The sequence below is a fragment of the Rattus rattus genome, chromosome 18 (assembly GCF_011064425.1).
Source record: "Rattus rattus isolate New Zealand chromosome 18, Rrattus_CSIRO_v1, whole genome shotgun sequence".
Classification (NCBI taxonomy): Eukaryota; Metazoa; Chordata; class Mammalia; order Rodentia; family Muridae; genus Rattus; species Rattus rattus.
This window is the reverse complement of record NC_046171.1, coordinates 7,429,839-7,454,530: the sequence shown is the minus strand read 5'-3', so window position 1 is coordinate 7,454,530 and position 24,692 is coordinate 7,429,839. Positions and strand designations below refer to the sequence as shown.

The 24,692-nt window shown below is 55.5% G+C and overlaps 4 protein-coding genes across 7 annotated transcripts; 2 read left to right on the top strand and 2 right to left on the bottom strand.

Moving 5' to 3' along the window:
• The first annotated feature begins 15 nt into the window (after positions 1 to 15).
• Positions 16 to 6,080, top strand: Cfb (complement factor B). Its single transcript, XM_032888904.1, has 18 exons — positions 16 to 487; positions 575 to 808; positions 1,328 to 1,513; positions 1,606 to 1,779; positions 1,915 to 2,016; positions 2,118 to 2,254; positions 2,447 to 2,585; positions 2,956 to 3,087; positions 3,195 to 3,296; positions 3,372 to 3,509; positions 3,919 to 4,016; positions 4,379 to 4,496; positions 4,680 to 4,833; positions 4,931 to 5,007; positions 5,178 to 5,278; positions 5,363 to 5,495; positions 5,570 to 5,619; positions 5,868 to 6,080. Exons 1-18 carry the CDS (start codon positions 427 to 429, stop codon positions 6,021 to 6,023), a joined length of 2,292 nt encoding a protein of 763 aa, XP_032744795.1. The 5' UTR covers positions 16 to 426; the 3' UTR covers positions 6,024 to 6,080.
• Position 6,081: 1 nt separating this feature from the next.
• Nelfe (negative elongation factor complex member E) lies at positions 6,082 to 11,781 on the bottom strand. 4 transcript variants are annotated; one of them, XM_032888911.1, is made up of 10 exons: positions 11,730 to 11,781; positions 11,199 to 11,281; positions 9,627 to 9,696; positions 9,384 to 9,529; positions 8,677 to 8,751; positions 8,529 to 8,566; positions 7,801 to 8,370; positions 7,652 to 7,706; positions 7,351 to 7,453; positions 6,082 to 6,370 (listed from the first exon to the last, which is right to left on the bottom strand). In XM_032888911.1, the coding sequence occupies exons 2-7, from the start codon at positions 11,271 to 11,273 to the stop codon at positions 7,983 to 7,985; spliced, it is 792 nt and encodes a 263-aa protein (XP_032744802.1). In that variant the 5' UTR covers positions 11,274 to 11,281; positions 11,730 to 11,781; the 3' UTR covers positions 6,082 to 6,370; positions 7,351 to 7,453; positions 7,652 to 7,706; positions 7,801 to 7,982. The 4 variants fall into 4 exon arrangements, with proteins under 4 accessions (XP_032744802.1, XP_032744799.1, XP_032744800.1 ...); XM_032888908.1 differs by having other exon boundaries at positions 11,518 to 11,779; XM_032888909.1 differs by having other exon boundaries at positions 11,604 to 11,779.
• A 167-nt stretch (positions 11,782 to 11,948) lies between these two features.
• On the top strand, positions 11,949 to 22,376 carry Skiv2l (Ski2 like RNA helicase). Its single transcript, XM_032888912.1, has 28 exons — positions 11,949 to 12,059; positions 12,142 to 12,245; positions 13,444 to 13,553; positions 13,654 to 13,771; positions 13,860 to 13,974; positions 14,054 to 14,128; positions 14,382 to 14,435; positions 14,515 to 14,696; positions 14,830 to 14,958; positions 15,177 to 15,322; positions 15,656 to 15,802; positions 15,895 to 15,979; positions 16,078 to 16,184; positions 16,537 to 16,683; positions 16,756 to 16,852; positions 17,031 to 17,243; positions 17,359 to 17,469; positions 18,849 to 19,079; positions 19,627 to 19,764; positions 19,892 to 20,029; positions 20,152 to 20,256; positions 20,482 to 20,632; positions 20,711 to 20,837; positions 20,994 to 21,204; positions 21,306 to 21,416; positions 21,490 to 21,708; positions 21,834 to 21,974; positions 22,054 to 22,376. Exons 1-28 carry the CDS (start codon positions 12,038 to 12,040, stop codon positions 22,252 to 22,254), a joined length of 3,735 nt encoding a protein of 1,244 aa, XP_032744803.1. The 5' UTR covers positions 11,949 to 12,037; the 3' UTR covers positions 22,255 to 22,376.
• Positions 22,377 to 22,474: 98 nt separating this feature from the next.
• Positions 22,475 to 24,613, bottom strand: Dxo (decapping exoribonuclease). Its single transcript, XM_032888906.1, has 7 exons — positions 24,436 to 24,613; positions 23,897 to 24,258; positions 23,514 to 23,749; positions 23,205 to 23,424; positions 22,959 to 23,094; positions 22,756 to 22,850; positions 22,475 to 22,671 (listed from the first exon to the last, which is right to left on the bottom strand). Exons 2-7 carry the CDS (start codon positions 24,250 to 24,252, stop codon positions 22,521 to 22,523), a joined length of 1,194 nt encoding a protein of 397 aa, XP_032744797.1. The 5' UTR covers positions 24,253 to 24,258; positions 24,436 to 24,613; the 3' UTR covers positions 22,475 to 22,520.
• Between the last annotated feature and the right edge of the window lie 79 nt (positions 24,614 to 24,692).

The following is a 24,692-nucleotide window of genomic DNA, read 5'->3' as shown; positions in this document are numbered from 1 at the left end:
CCCTGCTGCACAAACAGTGGCTGGACTCTGCCCCATCACACAGCCCGGGGAAAACTGGTCTGTAAGTGGGGGGTGGCGGTGGGGGTGGTCTGGGCTTGTTACTAGGGTCTGGGGGCTAAGAGGGAGCTCTGAAAGGGAAGTTCTGGCCCTTGGTCAGTAAAGGGTGGGGCGCTCGCATAGTTTCTGTTTCCTCAGTTGGCAGCTCAGCAGGGGCCCTCCTTCATGAATGTTCCGGGAAGCAGCGTCTGTGCAGGGTAGGTTGGCCAGGCTGCAGGTGCCAGAGCAGATTGCATAAAAGGTTAGGGGCCGGTGGGAAAGGGGTGTAGCCAGATCCAGCACTGGAGTTTCAGTCTGGACAGCAAGTCAAGTAGGCACCCAAAGTGAACTGGAGAGGGCTTTTGGCCACTGGGCTCTCTCGGGCTTTCCATGACAATGGAGGGTCCCCAGCTCTGCTTAGTCCTCTTGGTCTTAGGCCTCTCCTCCGGAGGTAAGCAAAGGACACTCCATCCTCTTTTTGTCCTCGTCAGCTGTCTTTGGTCTTCTGGGGCCAGGCTTCACCAGCCTTTCTCCTCAGGTGTGAGCGCAACTCCAGTGCTTGAGGCCCGGCCCCAGGTCTCTTGCTCTCTAGAGGGAGTAGAGATCAAAGGCGGCTCCTTCCAACTTCTCCAAGACGGTCAGGCCCTGGAGTACCTGTGTCCCTCTGGCTTCTACCCATACCCTGTGCAGACTCGAACCTGCAAATCCACAGGCTCCTGGAGCGTCCTCCAGACCCGGGACCAAAAGATTGTCAAGAAGGCAGAATGCAGAGGTTGGGGGTTTGGGAGTGTGGCGGTGGGTGGCTGGTCAGAGCTGATGGGGGCTGTTCAGTGCCTGGCAGTCTGACCTGTGGGCCGGCTGAGCGTGGAAACACCTCGGGGGTGGGGGGTGCGTGTACGAAGGCTTGCCCGAGGAGAGCAGTGAAAACAATACTGGGAAACAGGGCAAGGGAGTCTGGAGATGTAGATCAGCTGGGAGAGTGCTCGCCTGCCGTGCACAACGCAATGCTGTGCGAAGCAGGAGCAGGGGTGGCGCCCGCAATCCTAACGCTCAGGACATGGGGGCAGGAGGGGCACAAACTCAGTCATCTTCAGCTCCATAGCCAGTTTGAAGCCAGCCTGGGTTACATGAGCCCGTGTCTCAGAACAAAACAAAATAATCCCACAACACAAGAGGAGGGGACAGCAGGGTTGAGGGGACTGGGCAGGTATTGTTTCTCAGTGACAGGATTTCTAAGAGCAGGAAGGACCTAGAAACAGCTCTCGGTGACCTTTACCTGTCTCCCCTAAAGCAATACGCTGCCCACGACCACAGGACTTTGAAAATGGGGAGTTCTGGCCCCGGTCCCCCTACTACAACCTGAGTGATCAGATTTCTTTTCAATGCTACGATGGCTACACTCTCCGGGGCTCTGCTAATCGCACCTGCCAAGAGAATGGCCGGTGGGATGGGCAAACAGCAATCTGTGATGATGGAGGTGAGAACCAGGTCACCCCTGATTTTACTCCCTGCTGGAGGGCTTCACCCTGGGAATGCACGGGCACTCAAATTGTCTTCATGTCTCTGCAGCGGGATACTGTCCCAACCCGGGTATTCCTATTGGGACAAGGAAGGTGGGAAGCCAGTACCGTCTTGAAGACACTGTCACTTACCACTGCAGTCGGGGACTTGTCCTACGTGGCTCTCAGCAGCGAAGGTGCCAGGAAGGTGGCTCGTGGAGTGGGACAGAGCCTTCCTGCCAAGGTGACCCTTGACCTGCTTCCTGGGTTGGCTCTTGCCCTGTTGGCTCCACACTAGAAGTCTCTGGTCCTGAAATCCCATCACCCTCTCAGTACGTCCTCAGTACTCCAGACATCTGACCTACTCTGATCATCCTAGATTCCTTCATGTACGACAGCCCTCAAGAGGTGGCCGAAGCATTTCTATCCTCCCTGACAGAGACCATCGAAGGAGCGGATGCGGAGGATGGGCACAGCCCAGGTTTGAATACAAGGAGGGAGGTTGAGCAGGAAGCTCAGGGAAGGGTGGGTGGCCTGCCAGGTCCTGCACATGCCAGAGACTGAGACTCTGCTGGTACCTAGGGGAACAGCAGAAGAGGAAGATTATCCTGGACCCCTCGGGCTCCATGAATATCTACATGGTGCTGGATGGATCTGACAGCATCGGGGCCAGCAACTTCACAGGGGCCAAGCGGTGTCTCGCCAACTTGATTGAGAAGGTAGATCACAGCTTCCATCCCTTTGGAATGAGGGGAGCTTGTGTGGACCCCACTGCTCTTACAAGACTGGTTTCCCGTGTCTCCAGATTCTCTGGGTCCGAGTCCTGTTGTCCTCCAGCCTCCTCCCTGTCTCAGTAGGAGTGCTGACTACCCACCATAGTTTTAACACAATGGCCTCTTGCTCATGCACAGGTGGCGAGTTATGGGGTGAAGCCAAGATACGGTCTAGTGACATATGCCACAGTCCCCAAAGTCTTGGTCAGAGTGTCTGAGGAGAGGAGTAGTGATGCCGACTGGGTCACAGAGAAGCTCAACCAAATCAGTTATGAAGGTCAGAGGTCAGGGAAGGGAAAGCCGGGAGGTGCACCTTGGGGCTGTGGTGGTCAGAGGCTCGGGGTTCTTCTGGAGAAAGTAGACAGACTACTACTAGTTAGAGGTTGAACGAAAGTGTCCTTGAGCAATAGAGAGTGCTGGGAGAGCCAAGGGCAAGCAGGTGATCACCTAAAAGTTAAATATTGCCTGGACTTGGTGGCACAAGCCTTTAATCCCAACATGCAAAAGGCAGGTGGATCTCTGAGAGTTCAAGGCCAGCATGGTCTACATAGTAAATGTTAAAGAATGTGGGATCTTAGTTGTCATAGACTTCTGAGGGGTAATAGTGGCTTGGAAGATAAGGTCGATAACCCTCCCTTTCTCTATAGACCACAAGCTGAAGTCAGGGACCAACACTAAGAAGGCTCTCCAGGCTGTGTACAGCATGATGAGCTGGCCAGGGGATGCTCCGCCTGAAGGCTGGAATCGAACCCGCCATGTCATCATCATCATGACTGATGGTAAGGCCTTTCTCCTACCCCACCGTCCTCTCAAGTCCTGCACAAGTGTTTGTCTCCAGCCGGTGTATCTTCCTTGACCCACTTTCACAATCCTCCTGTTTCCACAGGCTTGCACAACATGGGTGGAGACCCTGTCACTGTCATTGAGGACATCCGAGACTTGCTGGATATTGGCAGGGATCGCAAAAATCCCCGGGAGGATTATTTGGGTGAGTGGCTCACTTGGGATCCAGCACCCTCACTCCTCAGGGCCTGGACCCTTACCCTCTCCTTCTCTTCTTCAGATGTGTATGTGTTTGGGGTCGGGCCTCTGGTGGACCCTGTGAACATCAATGCCTTGGCTTCCAAAAAGAACAATGAGCAGCATGTGTTCAAGGTCAAGGACATGGAGGACCTGGAGAACGTCTTCTACAAAATGATCGGTAGGAAAGCTCAGGCTCAAGGGTGTGCAAGGGGAAGCTGCAGGCTGAGGTCGCCAACTCCTCTCACCCTATAGCCCTTAAAACCTGGAAGGCTCACCCCATGCCTATTCTTACTTCTGACATTCACTTCCTGACTTCTCACAATCACAGAACTGATAGCCTACTTTACAGATGTGGAAACTGAGGCCAAGCACAGCAAGTCAGCACCCAGAGTGTGGCTAAAAATGCTCAGTCCTCAGATTGCCTGGTCAATCTTTCTCACTACGCCATGGGGGTTCCTCATTTAACACACAAGAGCCCTCTCTCCTGCTTTCCTTCCCCCTTCTGGGCCTCTGCTGTCTACAGACATGAAGGGATCCAACAAAAGTGGCAGCAATGACTCGAGCCTTCAGTGTTCTTTCCCCGACAGATGAAACCAAATCTCTGGGTCTCTGTGGCATGGTGTGGGAGCATCAGAAAGGCGGTGATTATTACAAGCAACCATGGCAAGCCAAGATCTCGGTCACTGTAAGCTTCCCAGCACTGGGGACTTGGGGAGGTGAGATGTCCACACTAGCTGTAATCCCGGCTGTTCAGGAAGCTGAGGCAGGGTAGATTCATGGCCTGCTTGGGCTACAGTGAGTTCAAGGTCAATCAATTCAAAACTGACTGAAAGTGGGAAAGGAAGCTGGGCCTGGGACACATCCGTGCTGGTACCCTGGCATTTGGAAGTGAGCACAGGACTGCCTTGAGTCTCAGGTTAGTCTGGGCTACACAGTAAAGCTGTGTAGATGTAATGAAGAGAAGAAAGCTGGGGCTAGTGTTCACCTAGCTTGTACGAAGCTTGTCTCCAGCGCACACACCAAGGTTAGTCTGCACTGGCTTCCTAGCGCCCTCTGAAAGGACATGAGAACTGTATGGGGGCCGTGGTGTCCGAGTACTTCGTGCTGACAGCAGCGCATTGCTTCACAGTGGAAGATCAGAAACACTCCATCAAGGTCAACGTGGGTAAGACTCCAGGCCCATCCTCAGGAAGCACTGACGTTATGACCTGTAGCTCACCCATTCTCAGCACGCCCCTCCCTTAAACCCTGACCAATCAAGGATGGGGAAACAGAACCCAAGAGATGAGATGGGGCCAGAGGAAGGAGGCTGCTCACATAAACATGGTTCCCATTCTCCTTCTCTCAGAGGGGAAAAGGCGGGACCTGGAGATTGAAGAGGTCCTGTTCCACCCTAATTACGACCTCAATGGGAAAAAGGCAGAAGGAATCTCTGAGTTCTATGACTATGACGTTGCCCTCATCAAACTCAAGACCAAGCTGAAGTACAGCCAGACTCTCAGGTGAGTGGGGCTGGGTCCCAGAGGAGCTAGGGAAGGTGGGCTGGAGCACAGGACACAACAGGCTGTCTGTGGTCCCTCACCCTACCTGTCTCCGTAGGCCCATCTGTCTCCCCTGCACAGAGGGAACCACCAGAGCCTTGCGGCTTCCTCAGACAGCCACCTGCAAACAGCACAGTAAGGCATAGTCTGGGCTAAGACAAGGATGAGACTCCCGAGACAAAGGGGCAGAGGAGGGAGCTGCAAGCGTAAACTGCTCAGTTCAAGGCCTAGCACCTAAGGGCCCAAGGGACACCTGCTAGATGAGAAGCAAGGGGACAGCTGGCATGGCCCTTTTACTTTTCCAGAGGAAGAGTTGCTCCCTATGAAGGACGTCAAAGCTCTGTTTGTATCCGAGGAAGGGAAGAAGCTGATCCGGAAGGAGGTGTACATCAAGAATGGGGAAAAGGTGATAAGAAGATTCTGGAGAGGGTCATGTAGGCCTCATTCTTTCCTGAGCTAGTTTTGTTTACCACACCTTTGTCTCCTACAGAAAGCCAGTTGTGAGAGAGATGCTACAAAGGCCCAAGGCTATGAGAAGGTCAAAGTTGCCTCTGAGGTGGTCACCCCCAGGTTCCTGTGCACCGGAGGGGTAGATCCCTACGCTGACCCCAACACATGCAAAGGTGAGGTGGCTCTCTGGCTATGCCGCAAGCCCACACGGCCCAGCAGTCTCCCCTACAGCCTCTCTCTTCTACAGGAGACTCCGGGGGCCCTCTCATTGTTCACAAGAGAAGCCGCTTCATTCAAGTGAGTGGTCCCTTTTCCAGTCCATTGGGGAGATGCTCAGGTGTCACAAAAAGGAAGCTTGATGTGCACGGCTGATAAAGGTGGCAGAACGGGCCCACCTCATCTGTTCTTAACTGGCCAGTGAAAGCCAGGTTATGTGCACCATAGAAGAGAGAGGAGCTGGCTCCCAGTGCACTTCTTTAGGCCAGCTCAGAAGCTTTCTGGGGTTATGAAGTGTCAAGTGACCATGGCCCTCCTTATCTACACAGGTTGGTGTGATCAGCTGGGGAGTAGTGGATGTCTGCAAAGACCCGAGGCGGCAACAGTTGGTGCCCTCCTATGCCCGGGACTTCCACATCAATCTCTTCCAGGTGCTGCCCTGGCTAAAGGAGAAGCTCAAAGACGAGGACTTGGGTTTCTTATAAGGAGCTTCCTGCTGGGAGGGTGAGGGCAGATTAAAGCAGCTACAATACAAATACAAAGTGTGTTCCACATCTTTTTGGGGTAAGGGAGTGGGGCGTGCACTGGTTAACAACACTGACAGCTGCTTTTGAAGGCTCAACTCCAATCCCAAGTGCTGAAAGACTAGAGGCTGACAGAGGTGAAAAGCTTCTACCCCAGGATTTTACTGAGACCAGCTTGGGGGCATATGAGGCACAAGGAATCCAGCTTCATGTCCTAGAAGCCATCCACAAGGTTTCCTATAGATCGTCACTGTACACAATCTGGGTCCTCTTGTCCCGGTGGCAACCCTTGGGGCTGTTCTGGACAGCTAAGGAGGGAGGAAAGCGACAGTTAAGGTCTGAAGCAGTGGCCGCTTCCATTAGACCTGGGGTCCAGAGCCCTGGCCCTGGTCCACCAGGGCTTACTCTGCCCTCTGGTGGCCACAGTCTCACCCTGGCTTAGAAAACCCAGAGTGTTAAACCCTGAGATCTGTGCAAATGAAAAGATCAGAACGCCTGTGGCCTTGCCCGTGCCCTGGGCAACGCTGGGTACTACTGTGCTTACTTCTTCTCCAGAAAAATCTGTTTCAGGCAGAATGGGCTCCCCACACTGAGAAATCCCACCCATGGGGACCTCTGGGAACCAGAGTGCTCAGCGTTTCTTTCCTCGTCCTCCTCATCCTGCCCAGGATTCCCTGTGGGGCTGAGGCAGCCTCCTCTTTGGTCTTACACCCTTCTCAGAGCCTCGGTCCAGAGCCCAAAGCTTCTGGGGCTGCTCTGGGCTTGGACCCTTCTCATGGTTCCCTTGCCGCAGGCTCCACTGGGCCTCGCAAGCTGGAGGTCTGCTCGGCAGACAGCAGAGCCCGGCTTCCTAGCGTTTTTGGTTCTCTACACCCACCACGGGTCACTTTTATTTCTCCAAAATCCCATCTCTGATGGGTCCAGATGCAACAGAACTAATCTCCACCTCCATGCCTGGCTCCCACCTGAGGTCCAGACCATGCTCCAGCTCAGGACACACTGGCTCCTACTTTCCTGTCTGTGACGGTCACTACTGGGGGACCCTGGTTTTTGTTTGTTTTTTTTTAATGGCTTTTCAAAATAAGACTTCTCTGTGCAGCCCTGGCTGTCCTGACTGAAAAGGGAACCTTTGATGCTGTTCTCCTTCCCTCACCTGACAGACCCCTGGCAAGTCTCCATCCTCTGCCTATGTGAAGACCCTGACCTTTGGCACTTTAGGCCACTCAAAGCTGTAGAGGGAACAGGAAAAGCTGTGCTGCAGGAGGGGGAGGGAGGGCCTCATCCTTACCAAGGGAGCCCCAGACAGATTTGCCAGTAGCAGCGTCCAGCATGGGCTGTTTTCGGGCTATGTTGACTTTGAGCTGCACAGATTCCACCTGGGTCCCATTGAGCTGTGGGACAAGAGGGGAGGGGACAGAGGATGGGTGTTACATGGAGCCAGTTGCTGCCACCCTGGGAGGAGACCAAACAGGCATGTGAGGATGCAGGTTTTCTCGGTCAGGAGGAAAGTTTCCTCTAGGAGCAGGCATTGTTAGGAAGAAGCAGGAGGATGACAGGAGGGTGGGAGGAGCGGTCTGAGAAGTCCCAACCTCAGCAACAGCCTGATCTGCTGACTCCATCTTCTCGTAGGTGACGAAGGCACAGCTGGGTGAGAGAAGGCAGAGTCAGGGGGCTCCACGCACCCAGTGACCCACATGCTGCACACCAAGCAGCTCCTTCCCAGATGTTCAATCCTTACTTTCTGGGTGGGTCCATGGAGAGGTCGATGATATTTCCAAAGGGAGAGAAGGCCCCTCGGAGGAGGGTGGGCGTCATGTCCTCTCCATACACATACAGAGTGTTCCCCTTTCGAGGGGCCCTCCGCTCGGGGAATGAGTCTGACCCTGTGGGTTAGGAACCACAGTCATTACCGAGTCCACATCACCTTCTACTTAGCGTGACCCACCTAAACCCTGGCCAAGACCACTCACTGCGGAAAGGGCCCTCTCGGTCTCGCTCCCGGTCCCGGTCCCTGTCTCGATCCCGCTCTTTGTCTCTGTCCCGGTCCCGGTCTCTGTCTTTGTCTTTGTCCCGGTCTCTGTCTCGATCCCGGTCTCTGTCTCGCTCTTTGTCCCGGTCCCTATCTCGGCTCCGATCATGACTTCTGTCCCGGCTGCGGCTTCGGGGAGGGGAGGCTGAGGATCGGGCACCGCCGTGTTCTTCATAGCTCCAGTCAAAACCTCGAGGTGGGCCTTCGCCAGCCCCAGGGGCCTCTGCTTCTTCTCCATCTTGTCCCAGTTCCCGAAGCCGATCACTAGAAGACACAAAGCTGGGGAGAGGAAGATTACGGTGAGGATCAAAGGGGACTCCACCTTCTTCCAGACCTTGCGGAGTCAACCATGTCTCTGCAGCTGGCTCCTTCCACTCTAGCCCTGAACTTTCCAGTCACGCTGGCCTTTGGCCCCATACCAAACGATGCTCTCTAACCTTTCATACAGAGATTTCCTTTGGGGCCGTCTGGATGGCTGGGGGAAAAGAAAGGACAGAGAACAATTAAAATAACTCCCAGGCACCGGAGTGGGTACACAATATGTGGGTTTCTTGCCCCCAATCCCAGCCCCACGGAAACCATTACCTCCTGTAGGTCCTCGTCAGCAGACATGCTCCTCTGGAACGGCTGGAAGGTGGGGACAGGCCCCTTCTCTGGGTCCTGGAAAGGGGTAGACACCCATGTTATTGTGGACCAGGAGAACTCTTCCCCCTCTCCTCAGCTTCTCTGTTAGACTTCTTATGGTGATGTACTGGTCTTTTTGATTAATTTTTTTTTTTTTTTTTTTTTTTTTTTTTTTTTGAGGTAAGGCTTTTCTGTGTAGCCCTGGCTATCCTGAACTTGCTCTGTAGACCAGGCTGTCCTTGAAGTTAGCGCTCTCGGACTGTCTGGTCCAGGCGCTGGTATTAAAGGTGTGCGCCACCATGTCTACTGATGTGCTGATTTTTGAGGAAGAGGCTTGGTTTACTCAAACCTCCCTTCAATCCAAGAAGCACAAATATGGAAAAGAGACGAAGACATCACCCAGGTTTCTCTGTAATAGTCAGAAACCTAGGGCTCCAGTGGGCTGTGGTGGCAAACACTACTTTTTTTCGAGGCCTAGGCCAGAGCATCATTTGAGCTCATGAGTACAGTCAGACCCTGTCTTGAGGAGCAAGAAGGACTAGAAGTAGAGAAACACCCTAAACCTCAGGACAGCACAGCTTGCTCCTATGTGAACATGCATGATTTCTCCCACCGACCCCCTTCCGGCTGACGCCAGGACGCCCCAGACAATCTTCCTGTGCGCTCACCTTTAACTTCCCTTCCAGGGTCCGAGAACGTTTGAAGCCTGAGTTCTTAGTTTCAGCCTTGATGGCACTGATAGCTCCTGACTTCACCAGCTGTTTGGCCTGTTCTGTTGCTGTGGCAGTATCCACCACAGGCTGCTCTGACAGTGCTGAGGGGAGAGGGAGGGGGAGGGGACAGAGGCATTAGGTTGGCTGTGGAGGGAGGCCCTGTGCCGCTTCCCCCTGGACTCTGTCTCTATCACTTACAGCGCTTGACACCGCCCTGGCTCGCTGTACCGCTGCTGCTTTGCTTCTTCAGAGCCAGCAACGCCTTTTTCTGGAAAGGAAAGAGGTCGGTGAGAAGAGAGGTCTGTTATCCAAGGCGCTGGTCTCTTAGGTACGTGATCCCAGGGCCTGTGCCTGTGGCATCCTGGGCCTGGAGTGGTTCGTCCTGCCTTCACGTAATCACAAAGCCCACAGTACTTAATCTAACCAAACCATGGTGTCCAAAGGCTTTCCAGTCTCCCATTTTGGGAACTGAAAACCAAAAACACCTAAGCCATATCACATAAGCTGCAAATAAGCCCTGAATGCCATCCTTGGGGGTTTTATCCACCCATCTCCCATCTTCTGCATATTTAATGAGGCCACGCAGAATCAAAACACATAGTTCCCACCCTTAAGAAACTCAGAATCCATGGGGTTGGGGATTTAGCTCAGTGGTAGAGCACTTGCCTAGCAAGCGCAAGGCCCTGGGTTCGGTCCTCAGCTCCGGAAAAAAAAGGAAAAAAAAAAAAGAAAGAAAGAAACTCAGAATCCAGGGAACATAACGGCTAGACTGACAGCCAAGAATAATCAAAGGCACTAATCACTCACGGCTGAGTACAAGCAACACTTTCAGATGGTTAAGTGACTACTAAACTGAGACCTGGCAGGACTGCCCAACAGACAGAAAAGATACTTCAGACAACGAAATCAGGGTGGTGAAAATGCAGAGGAGGCCTTGGAAGGCATGTTTTAAGAGAAAATGATTCTGTCGCTTTTGAGACAGATACTTCTTGAGCTGATACTTCATTCTATACACAATGTGAAACCTCCGAAGTGCTTTCAACCGACCAGGCGAGCCCCCAAAACAGCAAAGCAAAACCCTGTTTGGAGGCGTTGGTATGAGAAATCACTGGGAGGTTTCACTAGTGAGGAGGAGGCTGAGGACACCTATAGTTCCATTTCCTGAGAGAAGCTGAGGGAGGGAGATCACAAGAGCTCAGGAGTCGGAAAAAACACCCAACCCGGTCACATACTGAGATCCCGCTGGGGTGTGGGGGTGGGGGACACAGTGGAAGAGAGAGGAAGGAAGAAACCATTGACAGACTTGACAGATGTTTTGCTGTGTAAATAGTACAGAAGCCAGTGTGGAGGCAGAACTAGTCCAGGCTACCCAAGGCCACATATTTTCAATCCAGCCTGGGCTAAGTGTGAGACCCTGCCTGAGGCAGGGGTGGGGTGGGGTGTCAGAGATGAAATTTTAAGGCCTAATAAGTGTGGTTGGTCCTATCTAAAAGCACAGGAAGACGGCATAACGGCATCCGATGGTGGTTCACAAGGCTCTGGATGGAACCGGTAATCCAAATGTAACACTCTCCAGCGCTTGGGTGGTTCTAAAGCCACAGGAAGGATAATTCCACAGGGGATGACCAGAAAAGAGGGAGCGTTCAAACCAAGACTGCACTCCACTGAGAGGTCTGCTTTGGGTAAGAGGCAGAACCTCCATCGCCTCACACTCACCCCAGGTGTCCTCAGGGTCTGGAGAAGCTGGGCCACCACGCTCTACTCCCTTACCTTTTTCTTGAGTTTGTTGAATTTCTTCTGTAGTGCCTCTTCCTCTTCACTCAGCCCCGGAGGTATCACCAACATGTTGGCTCCTGGTTCAAGGGCAGAACCCAAGACATCATTCTCTACTGTCACCATTCAAAATTCACACGTCGTCCAACTTGCGTCCATCATGAATGCACCCCAACCTCCAGGCCCGCCTCCTCCAGCCTCTGGCCTTTTCCTAACCCCTTGTTTCTCCGAGGCTGCTTGTCCAGCCTCCTGTTCATTGTAATCAACCGGCATTCCCGCCTATGTCCAAGGTCCAGACACTAGAGCCTCGGGGTACCTCAGCCCGGAGAAGGAAAAGCACTCCCTGCGACGCCAAGGCGATGGCTCCCGACCCCCATGCCCAATGGGGTTAGGTCAGCCAACCTCGGGGTCCGGTGGGCAGAGAAGGCGGCCGGGCCCGCGCAGCGCTATCTGGGCAACCAGAGGAGGAGGAAGAAGAACCAGGGGCCGCGCGGGGAAGGCGCGAAGGATGTGAGACGAAGCCCTCACCTGAGGGGGCGGCGCCCGGGCCCGCGGTCTCCGGCGCCGCCGCGCGGGCTGCTGCGCGCGGGCTCGCGGCGATGACGTAAAGGGGCGGGACACGCGGTAACCAAGGCGGCGAGGCGCAGCGACTTCCGCCCGGCCTTGCCCGGCACCGAGTCCGGCTTCGGCGCCGCGCTCGCCCACGCTCCCGGCGGGGAGTGGTGGAGGAGGGGGCGTGTCGGAAGTCATTTCAACTTCCGCCCTTCTCGGGGCGGGGCCGACTCCGCGGTTACTCTTGAGTTTCCGGGCTGCCCAGCAGCTGCCGCGGCTCCAGGATGATGGAGACCGAGCGACTCGGTGAGGGGGAGGGGAGGGGAGCAGAACGGAATAGTAGACAGGAGTGACTTTTGGCTTTTAACCTGTGACCTTTCCTCCGTAGTGCTGCCTCCCCCAGACCCCCTGAACCTGCCCCTTCGAGCTCTGGAAGTGGGGTGCACTGGCCGTTGGGAGCTGCTAAACGTGCCAGGGCCTCCAGAGAGTACTGTGAGTGACTTTTGACTCTCACCTTTGACCTGTGGGCCTAAAAGAAACTCCACCCTGCTCACAGGAGGATGTAGCTTGACACTTGGACACTGTCATCTCCTCTCTGCCCCCTCCCACGCCTCTGGCTCATGCCGGACAGATCACACCCTACTGGAGCTCCTGAAGGGCGTGCTCCAGGGAGTGCTGGAGACACCAGCTCTCAGGGTTGCCCCCTTCAAGTGTATCTTTCCTCCTTGGAGGTCGCTTCTGTCTACACACCTCGGCTTTTAAGCTCCTGAATCTGAAGGATGTGGCTAACACCTTTAATCCCAGCACATGGGAGGCAGAGGCAGGCACATCTCTTGAACTGGAGGCCAGTTTGATCTACATACCAAGTTCCAGGCCAGCCAGGGCTACGTAGTGGGACCTCATCTCCAAAAACAGAAAGAGAAGAAGCAGAGAATTTAAGACCGGCTGGGTGACTTAGCCTAGAGATTCTCAACCCATTTGGGGGTGGGATGACCCTTTTCCAGGGGTCACATCAGATATCCGGTACATCAGACGTTTTACATTACGGTTCACAAAAGTAGCAAAATTACAGTTAATAAGTAGCAACGAAATTATTTTATGGTTTGGAGTCACCACAACAGGAGGAACTGGTGCATTAAAAGGTAGCAGCATTAGGAAGGTTGAGACCCACTGGCTTAGCAGATTAAAGCGCTTACCCATGCAATCTTGACGAAACGGGACCAACTTCCCAACTTCGCAATGTTGTCTTCTGACTGCCCCGTGTGCGTGTGTGTACCCATATCCACACATTACACACATATCTACGCATAGCAACACATACAAATAATAAGGTTTCTAAAGCACCAGTCCTCAGCTGAGCATATAGCCCTCACTCAGCATACACAAAGCCCTGGGTTTGATCCCCAGCCTGCACGATGGTCGAGTATGGTAGCACATGCTTATCACCCCCTCTCTTGAGGGGGTTTCATGAGTTCCTGGGTTTCATGAGATCCTGCCTCACTCAAAATGAGAATGCCTATCGCTGTGTCTGGCCTGTGTGTGTCTGAAATTCACAATTTACATTAGTTGGTAAGCCAGGTGCTTCAGCTGGGGACATCTACCGTTGGCTCTAAACACAAATTCCATCACCTCTTTTGTCTACCCTTTATCCTTTCCTAACCTAACACTTCTCATCTCTCCCTTGTCCCAGCTTCCCCATGGCCTCCCTCCCTGTGCCCCAGATCTGTGCCAGGAAGCAGAGCAGTTGTTTCTGTCGTCTCCGGCCTGGCTTCCTCTACACGGTGTGGAGCACTCAGCTCGGTGAGAAGCCTGCAGTGGCCCAGACCGGGGAGATGGACGAATGGAAGGAAGCAGGGGATAGGGAGAAATCGGACTCCAAAATTCCTTTCCTTCTCTCCAGAAAATGGCAGAGGAAGACAGATCCCTGGTCGCTTCTGGCTGCTCTGGGGACTCCAGTCCCATCCGACCTTCAGGCCCAGAGACACCCAACCACAGGCCATATACTGGGCTATAAGGAGGTGAGAGAGAGGTCAGAGACCACAAGAAATGGAATTGGGAAAAAGGGTCAGGTCTTGGTCTCACTGGTTGTCCAACCGCTTGTCTCAGGTCCTGCTGGAGAACACGAACCTGTCGGCCACCACCTCCTTGTCCCTTCGCCGGCCTCCAGGGCCAGCCTCCCAGTCGCTATGGGGCAATCCGACACAGTACCCTTTCTGGCCGGGTAAGTCGGCGGTACAAGGGGGAACCTCTGTGTCTAGGGAATGGGTCCCTGCTGATACAGAAGCCTCTTATTTCCCCAGGTGGGATGGACGAGCCCAGCATAACTGATCTGAGTACTCGGGAGGAAGCCGAGGAGGAGATAGACTTTGAGAAAGGTGAAGTGGCCCACGGCTGCTGCTGGGCTTCCTATACTTTTCCAAATCGGGGAGAGGATCCTTCTTACCCCCAAGGAAAAAGGTGTCCTCCCTAGTAGTTCTTTAAAAAAAAAAAACGGCCACGCCGCCATGCACACGGGCAGAGTACTGTGAATGTCTTTGTCACACGGTGTATAGTTTGCAAAGTGGCTGGCCAGCGAGCGACCCATGCTGCTGCAGTGGCCGATGCCGCCTCTCTGTTCTCATCCTTCAGATCTTCTCACCGTCCCACCCGGCTTCAAGAAAGGGGTGGATTTTGCCCCCAAAGGTGAGGTGGGGAAGGGTTTGTAGGGGCGCCCTGCTCCCGCAGATGTGTGAATTGTGACAGGGTGACTATTGTTCCTCAGATCACCCAGCTCCTGTGCCAGGTTTGCTCAGCCTCAGCCGTCTGCTGGAGCCTCTGGATCTGAGTGGAGGTGATGAGGGTGAGGGAGAGGCAGCAGGAGGTCCTAGAGGGGATGCGGCCTCAGCCTCTCCCTCCAGCACTCCCCTGGTCCGGGCAAGCAGCTTGGAGGACCTAGTGTTGAAGGTTGGTAGTTACCAGTGGTGGAGGGGCTCTGGTGTCTGGGTTGGGTTGGAGGCGACAGTGAGATCCCTCTGGGGCGTGAGAGGCAGGTGAGCTCTCTGGCTCTACCTCTGTCCCTCCTACCCGACCTCTCCAGGAAGCTTCCACAGTCGTATCCACCCTGGAGCCCCTCAAACCTCCACCTCAGGAACAGTGGGCTGTGCCTGTGGACGTCACCTCCCCCGTGGGTGATTTTTACCGTCTCATCCCTCAGCCGGCCTTCCAGGTACTGTGCCCAGGCTTCATCCACCTCTGGGTGGACCTGGCCATGCCCCTCAGCTGAGCCCAGCCTTGCCCTCTCTCTCTGCCCGAGGCCACATACCTTCCAGGCCTGTCTCGCCTCTCGGTCCCAGCCCTACACTGGCCTTTTCCTCTTTACCCTGCATGCCTACCAGGGGGCAGAGAGGCTGTCTCCCTGCAGCCTTGTCCGTTTCTTTCCCACAGTGGGCGTTCGAGCCAGATGTGTTTCAGAAGCAGGCCATCTTGCACTTGGAGCAGCACGACTCTGTCTTTGTTGCGGCTCACACGTCCGCTGGGAAGACGGTGGTGGCCGAGTATGCCATTGCCCTGGCCCAGAAACACATGACCCGGTACACACGCCTCCTCGGCCTGCCCGCCATCAGTCTGCCCGCCTTCCTCCTGCATCCTTCCTGCGCCTCGCCTCTCCTGCCACCCTTGCCTTACCCTGAGGCCGTGAGGTTCAGGAGAGGCTGAGATGGGGTTCCAAGAGAAGTGAAAAGTCTAGCAGAGAAGAGGGGCGGAGAGGAGACCTGGGCTAATTTAGGAAGGGATGGTGTCGAAGGAGGATTCGAGGTTCATTAGTGTTACAGGACATGAGCCTTGGGAGGGCTCCACGTGGAAGGCAGGGCACCCCACCTGTGAGTCTGTGAGGAAAGACTGCTGACTTTACACCCCATCTCTAGTACCATCTACACTTCTCCTATCAAAGCCCTGAGCAACCAGAAGTTTCGGGACTTCCGAAACACATTCGGGGATGTGGGACTGCTCACGGGGGATGTGCAGCTGCACCCAGAGGCCTCCTGCCTCATCATGACCACGGAGATCCTTCGGTGAGCGAGGGCTCTGTCTCCCTGGGGGCTTTGGGTGTGGAGTGAGCCTCCCTGCAGAAGCCTGGGGCTCAGTCTGAGCTTCCCCTCCCCAGCTCCATGCTGTACAGTGGCTCAGACGTCATCCGAGACCTGGAGTGGGTCATTTTTGATGAAGTCCACTATATCAATGATGCTGAGGTGAGCGCTGGGTGAGCATGGTCTTCTGTGGGCCTTGCCTTACTGTCTGCCCCCACGTGAGGCTCTCCCCCCGACTGACCTGCCTCCCATGTGTGCAGCGTGGGGTCGTGTGGGAGGAGGTGCTCATTATGCTCCCTGAGCATGTCTCCATCATCCTGCTGAGTGCCACCGTCCCCAACGCCCTGGAGTTTGCTGACTGGATCGGGTGAGACCTGTATCCTGGGTGCTCAAGGGATGAGGACTGTGATGTTCCTCACTTGGGGTTGGGGAGCTCAGTGAGGAGAGGGGTCAGGGTATGGAGCCAGAAACAGCCCCACCTGGATGGCTGTTGAGTCCCCTTGGGGCCCAGAACAGTTTTTGTTTGCTGAGATGGGATGGTGGGAGCCGTTCTTCTGGGCAAGGACAGGCACGCTCATGGTCCTGAGTGAGGAACGGGCAGGGCAGAGGTCGGGCCTTGAACCAGTGGGAGCAGAAGTGGGGATGGAGTTGCAGCTCATGACCCCTCACTCTGGGCCTCAGAGGAAACTGCCCTCTCCCTCATCCGTCCGTCTGTCTAGGAGGCTGAAGCGGCGGCAGATCTATGTGATCAGCACGGTGGCCCGTCCCGTCCCCTTGGAGCACTATCTCTTCACAGGAAACAGCCCCAAGACACAGGGCGAACTCTTCCTTCTGCTGGACTCCCGAGGGGCCTTCCACACCAAGGGGTAAGCACGGCTGGGAGTGCTGGCTGGGCCTGTGCGGGGTGCGGGGTCTCACGACAGCCTGCCTATGCTCAGGTACTACGCTGCCGTGGAGGCCAAGAAAGAGAGGATGAGCAAACACGCCCAGACCTTCGGGGCCAAGCAGCCCACACACCAGGGTGGGCCTGCGCAGGTGAGGGCTGGGAGCACCCAGTCTGCCAAAGGCTGCACCCCATCCCCTTCTCTCAGCCCTGGTCCTGCAGGGAGGGGAAAGGCTGGGCTTGAGGCCTGTGTCCTACTCCAGGTAAACCTGACTAGAACATGACTTCACCAGCTCCCCATAAGCCCTATCTCCTGCCCGCCTCCCTCAGGACCGTGGGGTGTACCTGGCCTTGCTGGCTTCCCTCCGGACCCGGGCTCAGTTGCCTGTGGTAGTGTTCACCTTCTCCCGAGGCCGCTGTGATGAACAGGCTTCAGGTCTCACCTCCCTAGACCTCACAACAAGCTCAGAGAAGAGTGAGATCCACCTCTTCCTGCAGCGCTGTCTTGCCCGGCTCCGAGGCTCTGACCGACAGCTCCCCCAGGTATATCTGTGTAGGTATAGGTAGGGATGTGGTGATCTGAGACCCGTCTTTCCTGTTGAGAGCTTCCTTCTACACCTTCTCTGACCACTGCCCTCTCCTCCCTCCTCACCCGCAGGTCCTGCACATGTCGGAGCTCCTCCGCCGAGGCCTGGGTGTGCACCACAGCGGCATCCTGCCCATCCTTAAGGAGATTGTGGAGATGCTTTTCAGCCGGGGCCTAGTCAAGGTGAGCGGGGTGGGCAAGAGGCCCTGGGTAGAAGGGTCAGGACTTAGGCAGGGCAGTGCAGTGGTTAACAACCTGGGTTCTGGATCCAGGCTACCTGAGTTCAAATCCCAGCTCCATAACCCTGCTTGAACTCTAGGTTTCTCACCTCAACCTTAAACAGGGATGTACGTATATAATGCAACACAACTCTGGACCTGAGAGGAGAAACCTCCACAGCTGGCAAGCATAGGAAGAGTACGAATAGTTAGAGATGCTGGCAGGAAACAGCTGCGCTCAGGATGGCTGCGTTTAACTGCACATGTGGCCAGATGTAGGCTGTTGCCAGCTCACCACTGTTTGGCATCTGAGTACTGTTGCTGTTCTGCCCTGGCACTGTTTATGCAGATTAGTATAGTACACAAAGGAATCCTACCTTTGTGAGGGGACACATGCATTCGTCTTGTTCTCTGCGGTCCTGTTTATGATGACGGGGCTTAGACCTCGAGCCTCCACCAGGGGTGAAAGGCTGGTCAAGGGGCAGGGTGCCCTTCACTGGGACAGTGGCTAGGCACATGTTGGGGGCGCCCCTTACAGAGACACATCGCCTGCCTCTCTGGCAATCAGTGATTGATAACAGGAATGAGGAAGTGCGTCTTCCTGGAGGGTAAACAAAGTCCTGCAGACAGTGATCTGAGTCCGGGCTCCAGAGTGGCGTGTAGTGAAAATTTCAGAATTTTGGTTTCTTTGAAAAACACAGAATTGGGGTTGGGGATTTAGCTCAGTGGTAGAGCGCTTGCCTAGCAAGCACAAGGCCCTGGGTTCGGTCCCCAGCTCCGAAAAAAAAAAAGAGAAAAAAAACAAAAAACAACACAGAATTATAAAAATGTGTTTTTATTTTAATCCCAGGTGTGGGATGTGGGGCTGCTTCGGACTGTCCGCAGCAGCTGACTATGGTTTGCCTCGTGCTCCACCAGAGGCGTGGTTTTGCTAGCTGCAGACAGTTTAAGTTGTTGTGTGAGGTTGGAATTCTGGGGTCTTTTCAGAGGGTGGACAAATGCTCAGCCCTGAGAGAGGCAGTGGTTGTTGGTTGCCATTTGTTAAGTGGTTGTGCGCAAAGAAACAACATGAAGAAATTAGATATTCTGACGGCGGAGACCAAACTGGTCCCAAGGAACTCAATGCCCCCGATCAGCAGGAAGCAGTCTGAGGATAATGTCACCCCTCTCCGACCCCTGACTTTACTGGGGGATCTCTTTCCTTTCCCCTGTCCTTCTCTCTTACCCAATGTTAGAGGGTTGGGAGGGTGGAAGAGAGAACCCACAGCTACAGCCATGTGAGCTCTGCCAGAGCTGGGCTACAGAAGTGCTTTGCTCATCCAGTCTCTCCCAACTCTGCCCCAGGTCCTGTTTGCCACCGAGACTTTTGCCATGGGGGTAAACATGCCAGCCAGGACAGTGGTGTTTGACTCCATGCGCAAACATGATGGCTCCACCTTCCGGGACCTGCTGCCTGGAGAGTATGTGCAGATGGCAGGCCGGGCGGGCCGGAGGGGCCTGGATCCCACGGGCACCGTCATCCTTCTCTGTAAGGGCCGAGTGCCTGAGATGGCAGATCTACACCGCATGATGATGGTGAGTGGAAGTCCTTCAGCCTAGCTGTCTCTCTTCTGATGTCTCCATTTTACCTGGGAGAAGTCAGGTTAGAAGTGATCAAGTCCAACTGCGCGGTGGTGGCACACGCCTTTAGTCTCAGAACTTGGAAGATCTGTGAGTTTGAGGACAGCTTGGTCTACAGAGCGAGGTTCCAGGACAGCCAGAACTACCCAGAGAAACTGTCTTGAGAAACAAAAACAAAAACAAAAAAAAGTGAGCAAGTCCGGGAAGGAGACCACCTCCTTTTTTCCATTGCCACTGTGGGTACAGTGCCTGATGAGGACCTTAAGAGCCCGTGTCTTTCATCTTATTCCCTTAAGTCACTGAAGAGGTGAGCAGGGTGTTGGCTGAGGCTCCATGGCTGCAGAGCTGGGACCAGAGGACAGGCTGGGGATCACAGAGGACAGGTTGGGGGAGCACAGAGGACAGGCTGGGGAGCACAGAGGACAGGCTGGGGAGCACAGAGGACAGGCTGGGGAGCACAGGTCTCTCACTTGGTCTCACTGACTTTCTGACTTGTTTCCAGGGGAAACCATCACAGCTTCAGTCCCAGTTCCGCCTCACATATACCATGATCCTCAACCTGCTGCGGGTGGACGCCCTTAGAGTGGAAGACATGATGAAGAGGAGCTTCTCAGAGTTCCCCTCCCGCAAGGACAGCAAGGTGAGGACAGGGTGAGCCCCATAGCAAGCTGGTGAGACAGAGGCAGGCTGGGACAGGGTAGGCATGCAGAGGCCAGTGGGTGGGGGAGGATGTAGAGGCTGGGCTGGCATCCTCTACTTCTACTCAGGCCCATGAGCAGGCTCTGGCTGACCTCACCAAGAGGCTGGGGGCTTTGGAGGAGCCTGATGTGACTGGTCAGTTGGCTGACCTGCCTGAGTATTACAGCTGGGCGGAGGAGCTGACAGAGACCCGGAACATGATCCAGGTGGGTGAGTGGGGATGTAGAGGCGGGAGAAGGGACAGTGGGTCACACTGGTGCTCCTAAACTTAGTCTGAGTGTCCTGGTGTCACATCCTCCCGTCTCCCCGTGCCTGTCCTGTTCTCCAGCGACGCATCATGGAGTCTGTGAACGGGCTGAAATCTCTGTCAGTGGGAAGGGTGGTGGTTGTGAAGAATGAAGAGCATCACAATGCACTGGGTGTGATCCTGCAGGTGAGGATGAGGGGTCGGCACCAGAGTGGGAGGCCTGGCACTGTCTCTCCGTCGGCTCAGGCTTGCGGTGACTCTGGTGTGCTCAATTTTGCTTGTTTCCACTTTGTCCCTGTTCCTGTCCCCCAAGAAGCTGCTTTTGTTGTTTGGCATAGTCCCTGCTTCACAGCTCAAGGGCTGTGTGTGTGTGTGTCCCAAAGCTTGTCCTGGACTTTCTGCCTCCTATAGGTCTCCTCAAACTCCACTAGCCGAGTATTTACAACCTTGGTCTTGTGTGATAAACCTGCTGTGTCTGAGAACCCAAGGGACAAGGGGCCAGCCACTCCAGATGTGCCCCACCCAGATGACCTTGTAGGCTTCAAGTTGTTCCTGCCTGAAGGTGAGGTGAGAGCCAGGCAGTGCCCAGCTTCTTGGTGAACAAGAGCCATGGCGGAGCCTGACCTAATTGGCTTTTCAGGGCCCTGCGAGCACACTGTGGCCAAGCTCCAGCCGGGGGATGTGGCTGCCATCTCTACCAAGGTGCTCCGGGTGAATGGGGAGAAGATCTCTGAGGATTTCAGCAAGAGGCAGCAACCGAAATTCAGGTCAGAGACTTAGGGGGACTTCTCCAGGGAAGGGAAATGTACCATGAGAGCGTAGAAAGGGACCATGAAGTGGGGTGTTGGAGGGACTTCCTCAGCCTGAGGGAGGCTCCTCTGGGAAAGCCTCTTGGCTTAGTTCACAAAGTCTGTCCCCTTCAGGAAGGACCCTCCCCTCGCGGCTGTGACCACTGCTGTTCAGGAGCTGCTGCGTCTGGCCCAGGCCTATCCAGCAGGACCCCCAACCCTCGACCCTATCAACGACCTGCAACTGAAGGATGTGGCAGTGGTAGAAGGTGGGCTCCGGGCCCGGAAGCTGGAGGAGCTGATCCGAGGGGCTCAGTGTGTACACAGCCCCCGGTTTCCTGCCCAGGTAGCTCCTAAGAGAGGCAGCTCCTCCTTCCTCAGCCCAGTGCACTCCTGCTGAGGGTGAGGGTGAGGGGGGTCAACGGTCACTGCTGTGGCTTTTCTCAGTACGTGAAGCTACAGGAGCGAATGCAGATTCAGAAGGAGATGGAGAGGCTGCGCTTCCTCCTGTCTGACCAGTCGCTGTTGCTGCTCCCCGAGTACCACCAGCGTGTAGAGGTAAAAGGGCAGGCTGGGGGTGTGAGGAAAGCTCAGAGACAGCAGGTCCCCCAACCCTCCCCATTCCGTGCAGGTGCTCCGGACCCTGGGCTATGTGGATGAGGCTGGCACAGTGAAGCTGGCGGGCCGGGTGGCCTGCGCCATGAGCAGCCACGAGCTGCTCCTCACTGAACTCATGTTTGACAATGCACTGAGCGCTCTGCGACCAGAGGAAATCGCAGCTCTGCTCTCTGGTCTGGTGTGCCAGAGCCCCGGAGACCCTGGGGATCAGCTGCCAAGCACCCTCAAACAGGTAGGGGCTACCACCCCTCTCCTGAGTCCTGGTAAATGCCTCCCACACTGTGCATGGCCTCCTGCTGAACAGGGCCTTCCTGGTCCTGAAACTGGAGGTCTTGACCCTCCTTTCCTCCTCTGCAGGGGGTAGAACGCGTCAAAGCTGTGGCCAAGCGGATTGGTGAGGTGCAGGTGGCCTGCGGCCTGAACCAGACGGTGGAGGAGTTTGTGGGGGAGCTCAATTTTGGGCTGGTGGAAGTTGTTTATGAGTGGGCTCGCGGTATGGTAAGTGCCTGGGTCGGCAGGGGGCTGGCTGGGAGGTCGCCCGGCCCGGGCACATTTGTCTTCACTGTGCTCCCCGCAGCCCTTCTCCGAGTTGGCAGGGCTCTCGGGGACCCCCGAAGGCTTGGTTGTCCGCTGTATCCAGCGCCTGGCTGAGATGTGCCGCTCACTTCGAGGGGCGGCCCGTTTGGTAGGAGAGCCTGTGCTAGGGGCCAAGATGGAGACGGCAGCCACCTTGCTCCGGAGGGACATCGTCTTCGCAGCCAGCCTCTATACCCAGTAAAGGATGTGTGGATAAAAGCGTAACAGCCGGCAGATCTGAGACGGAGGCCAGCCTGCTCTACAGAGCTTAGCTCCGGGACAGCCAGGGCTACATGAAGAAACTATGTTTTGAAAAACTTAAAAATATAAAAATAAAAACAAAAACTACAGAGCAAACAGAGTGCTTGGAGTATGGTGACTTAGAGCCAGGTGACGCCATTCAGATGCAGCAAGAGACCCACTTAGAAACACGACTTTATTGTCTGCACGGAACCCAGATTTGTGTCCTCAGTCCTTGGGGGAGGGAGTCTTTGAGAGTGACGGGAGGTCTTGGGTCATAGCTTCCACATACCAGGAGGGTAGGAAGGCATAGGGTGCATCCCGATGGACAGACACAGTGACAGGGCCACCGGGCTCCCAGGAGAAGAGGTGGACAAGCCTGGGGGAAGATGGAGGTGTGGGGTGAAGCCAGAGGCTGAGCTGGGACCCAGAGGGGGGTGGTGCACAAACATGAAGGCCTTACCTGGGATCGTCCTGGACGACTGTGCTCTGGGCAAAGCTAAGGAAGGCAGCACAGAAGTTCATGCACACGGAGGGATTCCAGCCTTCTTGGTCATTCTGCAGGGGGCAAAGGGGCAGGAGATGGGGTGGCAGGAGGGGAAGGCAGGTGGCAAAGGGCCACAGAGTAGGGAAACATGGCCGCTCTGACAACCTTGCCTTACTTACCCTGACATTTTCAAACATCTCCATGGTAGGAAAGGTCTTTAAGGAACAGACGAAACCTTCTGGATTCCGGAAGCCGGCAACAACATACGGGACCCCCGGGAGGAATGACTGAGCCCACCATTTCAGCAGCTTGTGCCTAACGGGAGATGCAAAAGGGTCAGCAGGACCCTCTACCCTCCCCTCCAGGCAGCGTCTATCCTCCAGACTCCTCCAGTCTAGGCTCCTCCTGTCCTCCCTGGCCAGAACCTGTAGAAGCTCCTCCACTGGCCAGGGCTGTGCATCTCCTTGGACGTCTTGAGCTCCACGTAGCAGGAGGGAGGCTGGGTGCAAGGGGCCTGGGGGTTTAGGCAGTCTACCTCCCCGGAGAATAGGAGAGGGTGGTTCCCCAGGCGGCTGCGTAGCACAGAGCAGAAGGCCACGTTGGTGTTAACTTCCCCAGAAGGGTCTGGGGAGCCTCCAGGTTTGTCTGCACAAGAAGAGAAGCCAGCAGCAGGGGAAGGGGCTCTCGACCTCTGCGGAAGGGGAGACGGGCCGCACGGCAGCGACAACTCTCACCTGCACACATGTACTGCTCAAACTTGTAGCCCATGTACATGAGCTCCCGGAGGAGGGGGGGCCTTGCAAGCCTCTGGGCCCGAGCAGCCGGGGTCTCCACCTCACTTAGATACAGTGTCCCTTGGAACCGGGAGGCTGCCAGCTGCCAGCCCTCTTGCCTCTCATACGGTGTGGTCAGCAATTTTGTCAGGTGACCTCGCCATGTCACTGTGGCCCCTGCCAGCCAGCCTGGACCCCTGGGAGGGAAGAATTCGGGGTTTACGGTCTAACTCGAGCTTTAGCTCTGTTGACTCAAAAGTCCCCACTAAAGACCCTTTGGCTCTCCCAACTTCAGAAGAGAAAAACGGGTCACCAGGTCAGCTTCTGCGCTGGGCTTTGCTCACCCCTCTAGCTGGTTTCGGTGTTCCAGGACCCAGCGCAGCAAATGGTCCAACCTCTCTCGGACCTCCTCATCCCGGGGCTGGTATCGGTCAGGGTATCCATCTCTGAGGTCAAAGTCTGGGCCTGGGCCGTTGATGGGTGGTGGGCTGTAGTAGCGGAGGGCTCGGGCATCTCCGTGGTACTGGCGCTGTGCGTCCAGGGAGAAGCAGCCCAGTTCGGAAGGGCGCCGGTAGAAAGGGAAGGGTCCGGAGTACAGAGAAGGCTGTGTGCGCAGTGAGGGTAGCGACCGCGGTAATTTGTTCCAAGTCTTTGCCACCTCTGTCTTCTCAGCTTTTCTCTTGGTCCCTCTGGGCTCCATGGGGTCCTGAGAGGAAGCGTTTCCGTTTTAGAGCCGACCAGGACCGAGCGAGCTTCTAGGTCCGGGGTGTGAGTGTAGCAACTCCCCCTTCCCAGTCAGGAGCCGGGTGCCTCGTTCCCACCCACGGACACTCAAACGCGGTGAGGTCGAGGAGTTTGGGGTTTGGAGTAAAGACCAGGTTACCTCAAAGCTCCACCTCCCCGAGGCTATAGCATCAGGGCAGCACCTCAGAAGCCGGACAGGGATGCAAACGTGGAGTTGTTGCTCTTGATGACGCAACCATCCGCCCTCAGGGCCGGAGGGGGCGAGGTCGGTCCGCACCTGAGCAGGATCCCAGGCGGCGACTCGCGCCGCCGCGCGTCCCAGATTGGACGGCAGCCAATCAGCAGCGGCCCGGGCGCCGGAAGTGAGGCTGCCTTCGTCATCAAACTCAGACGACC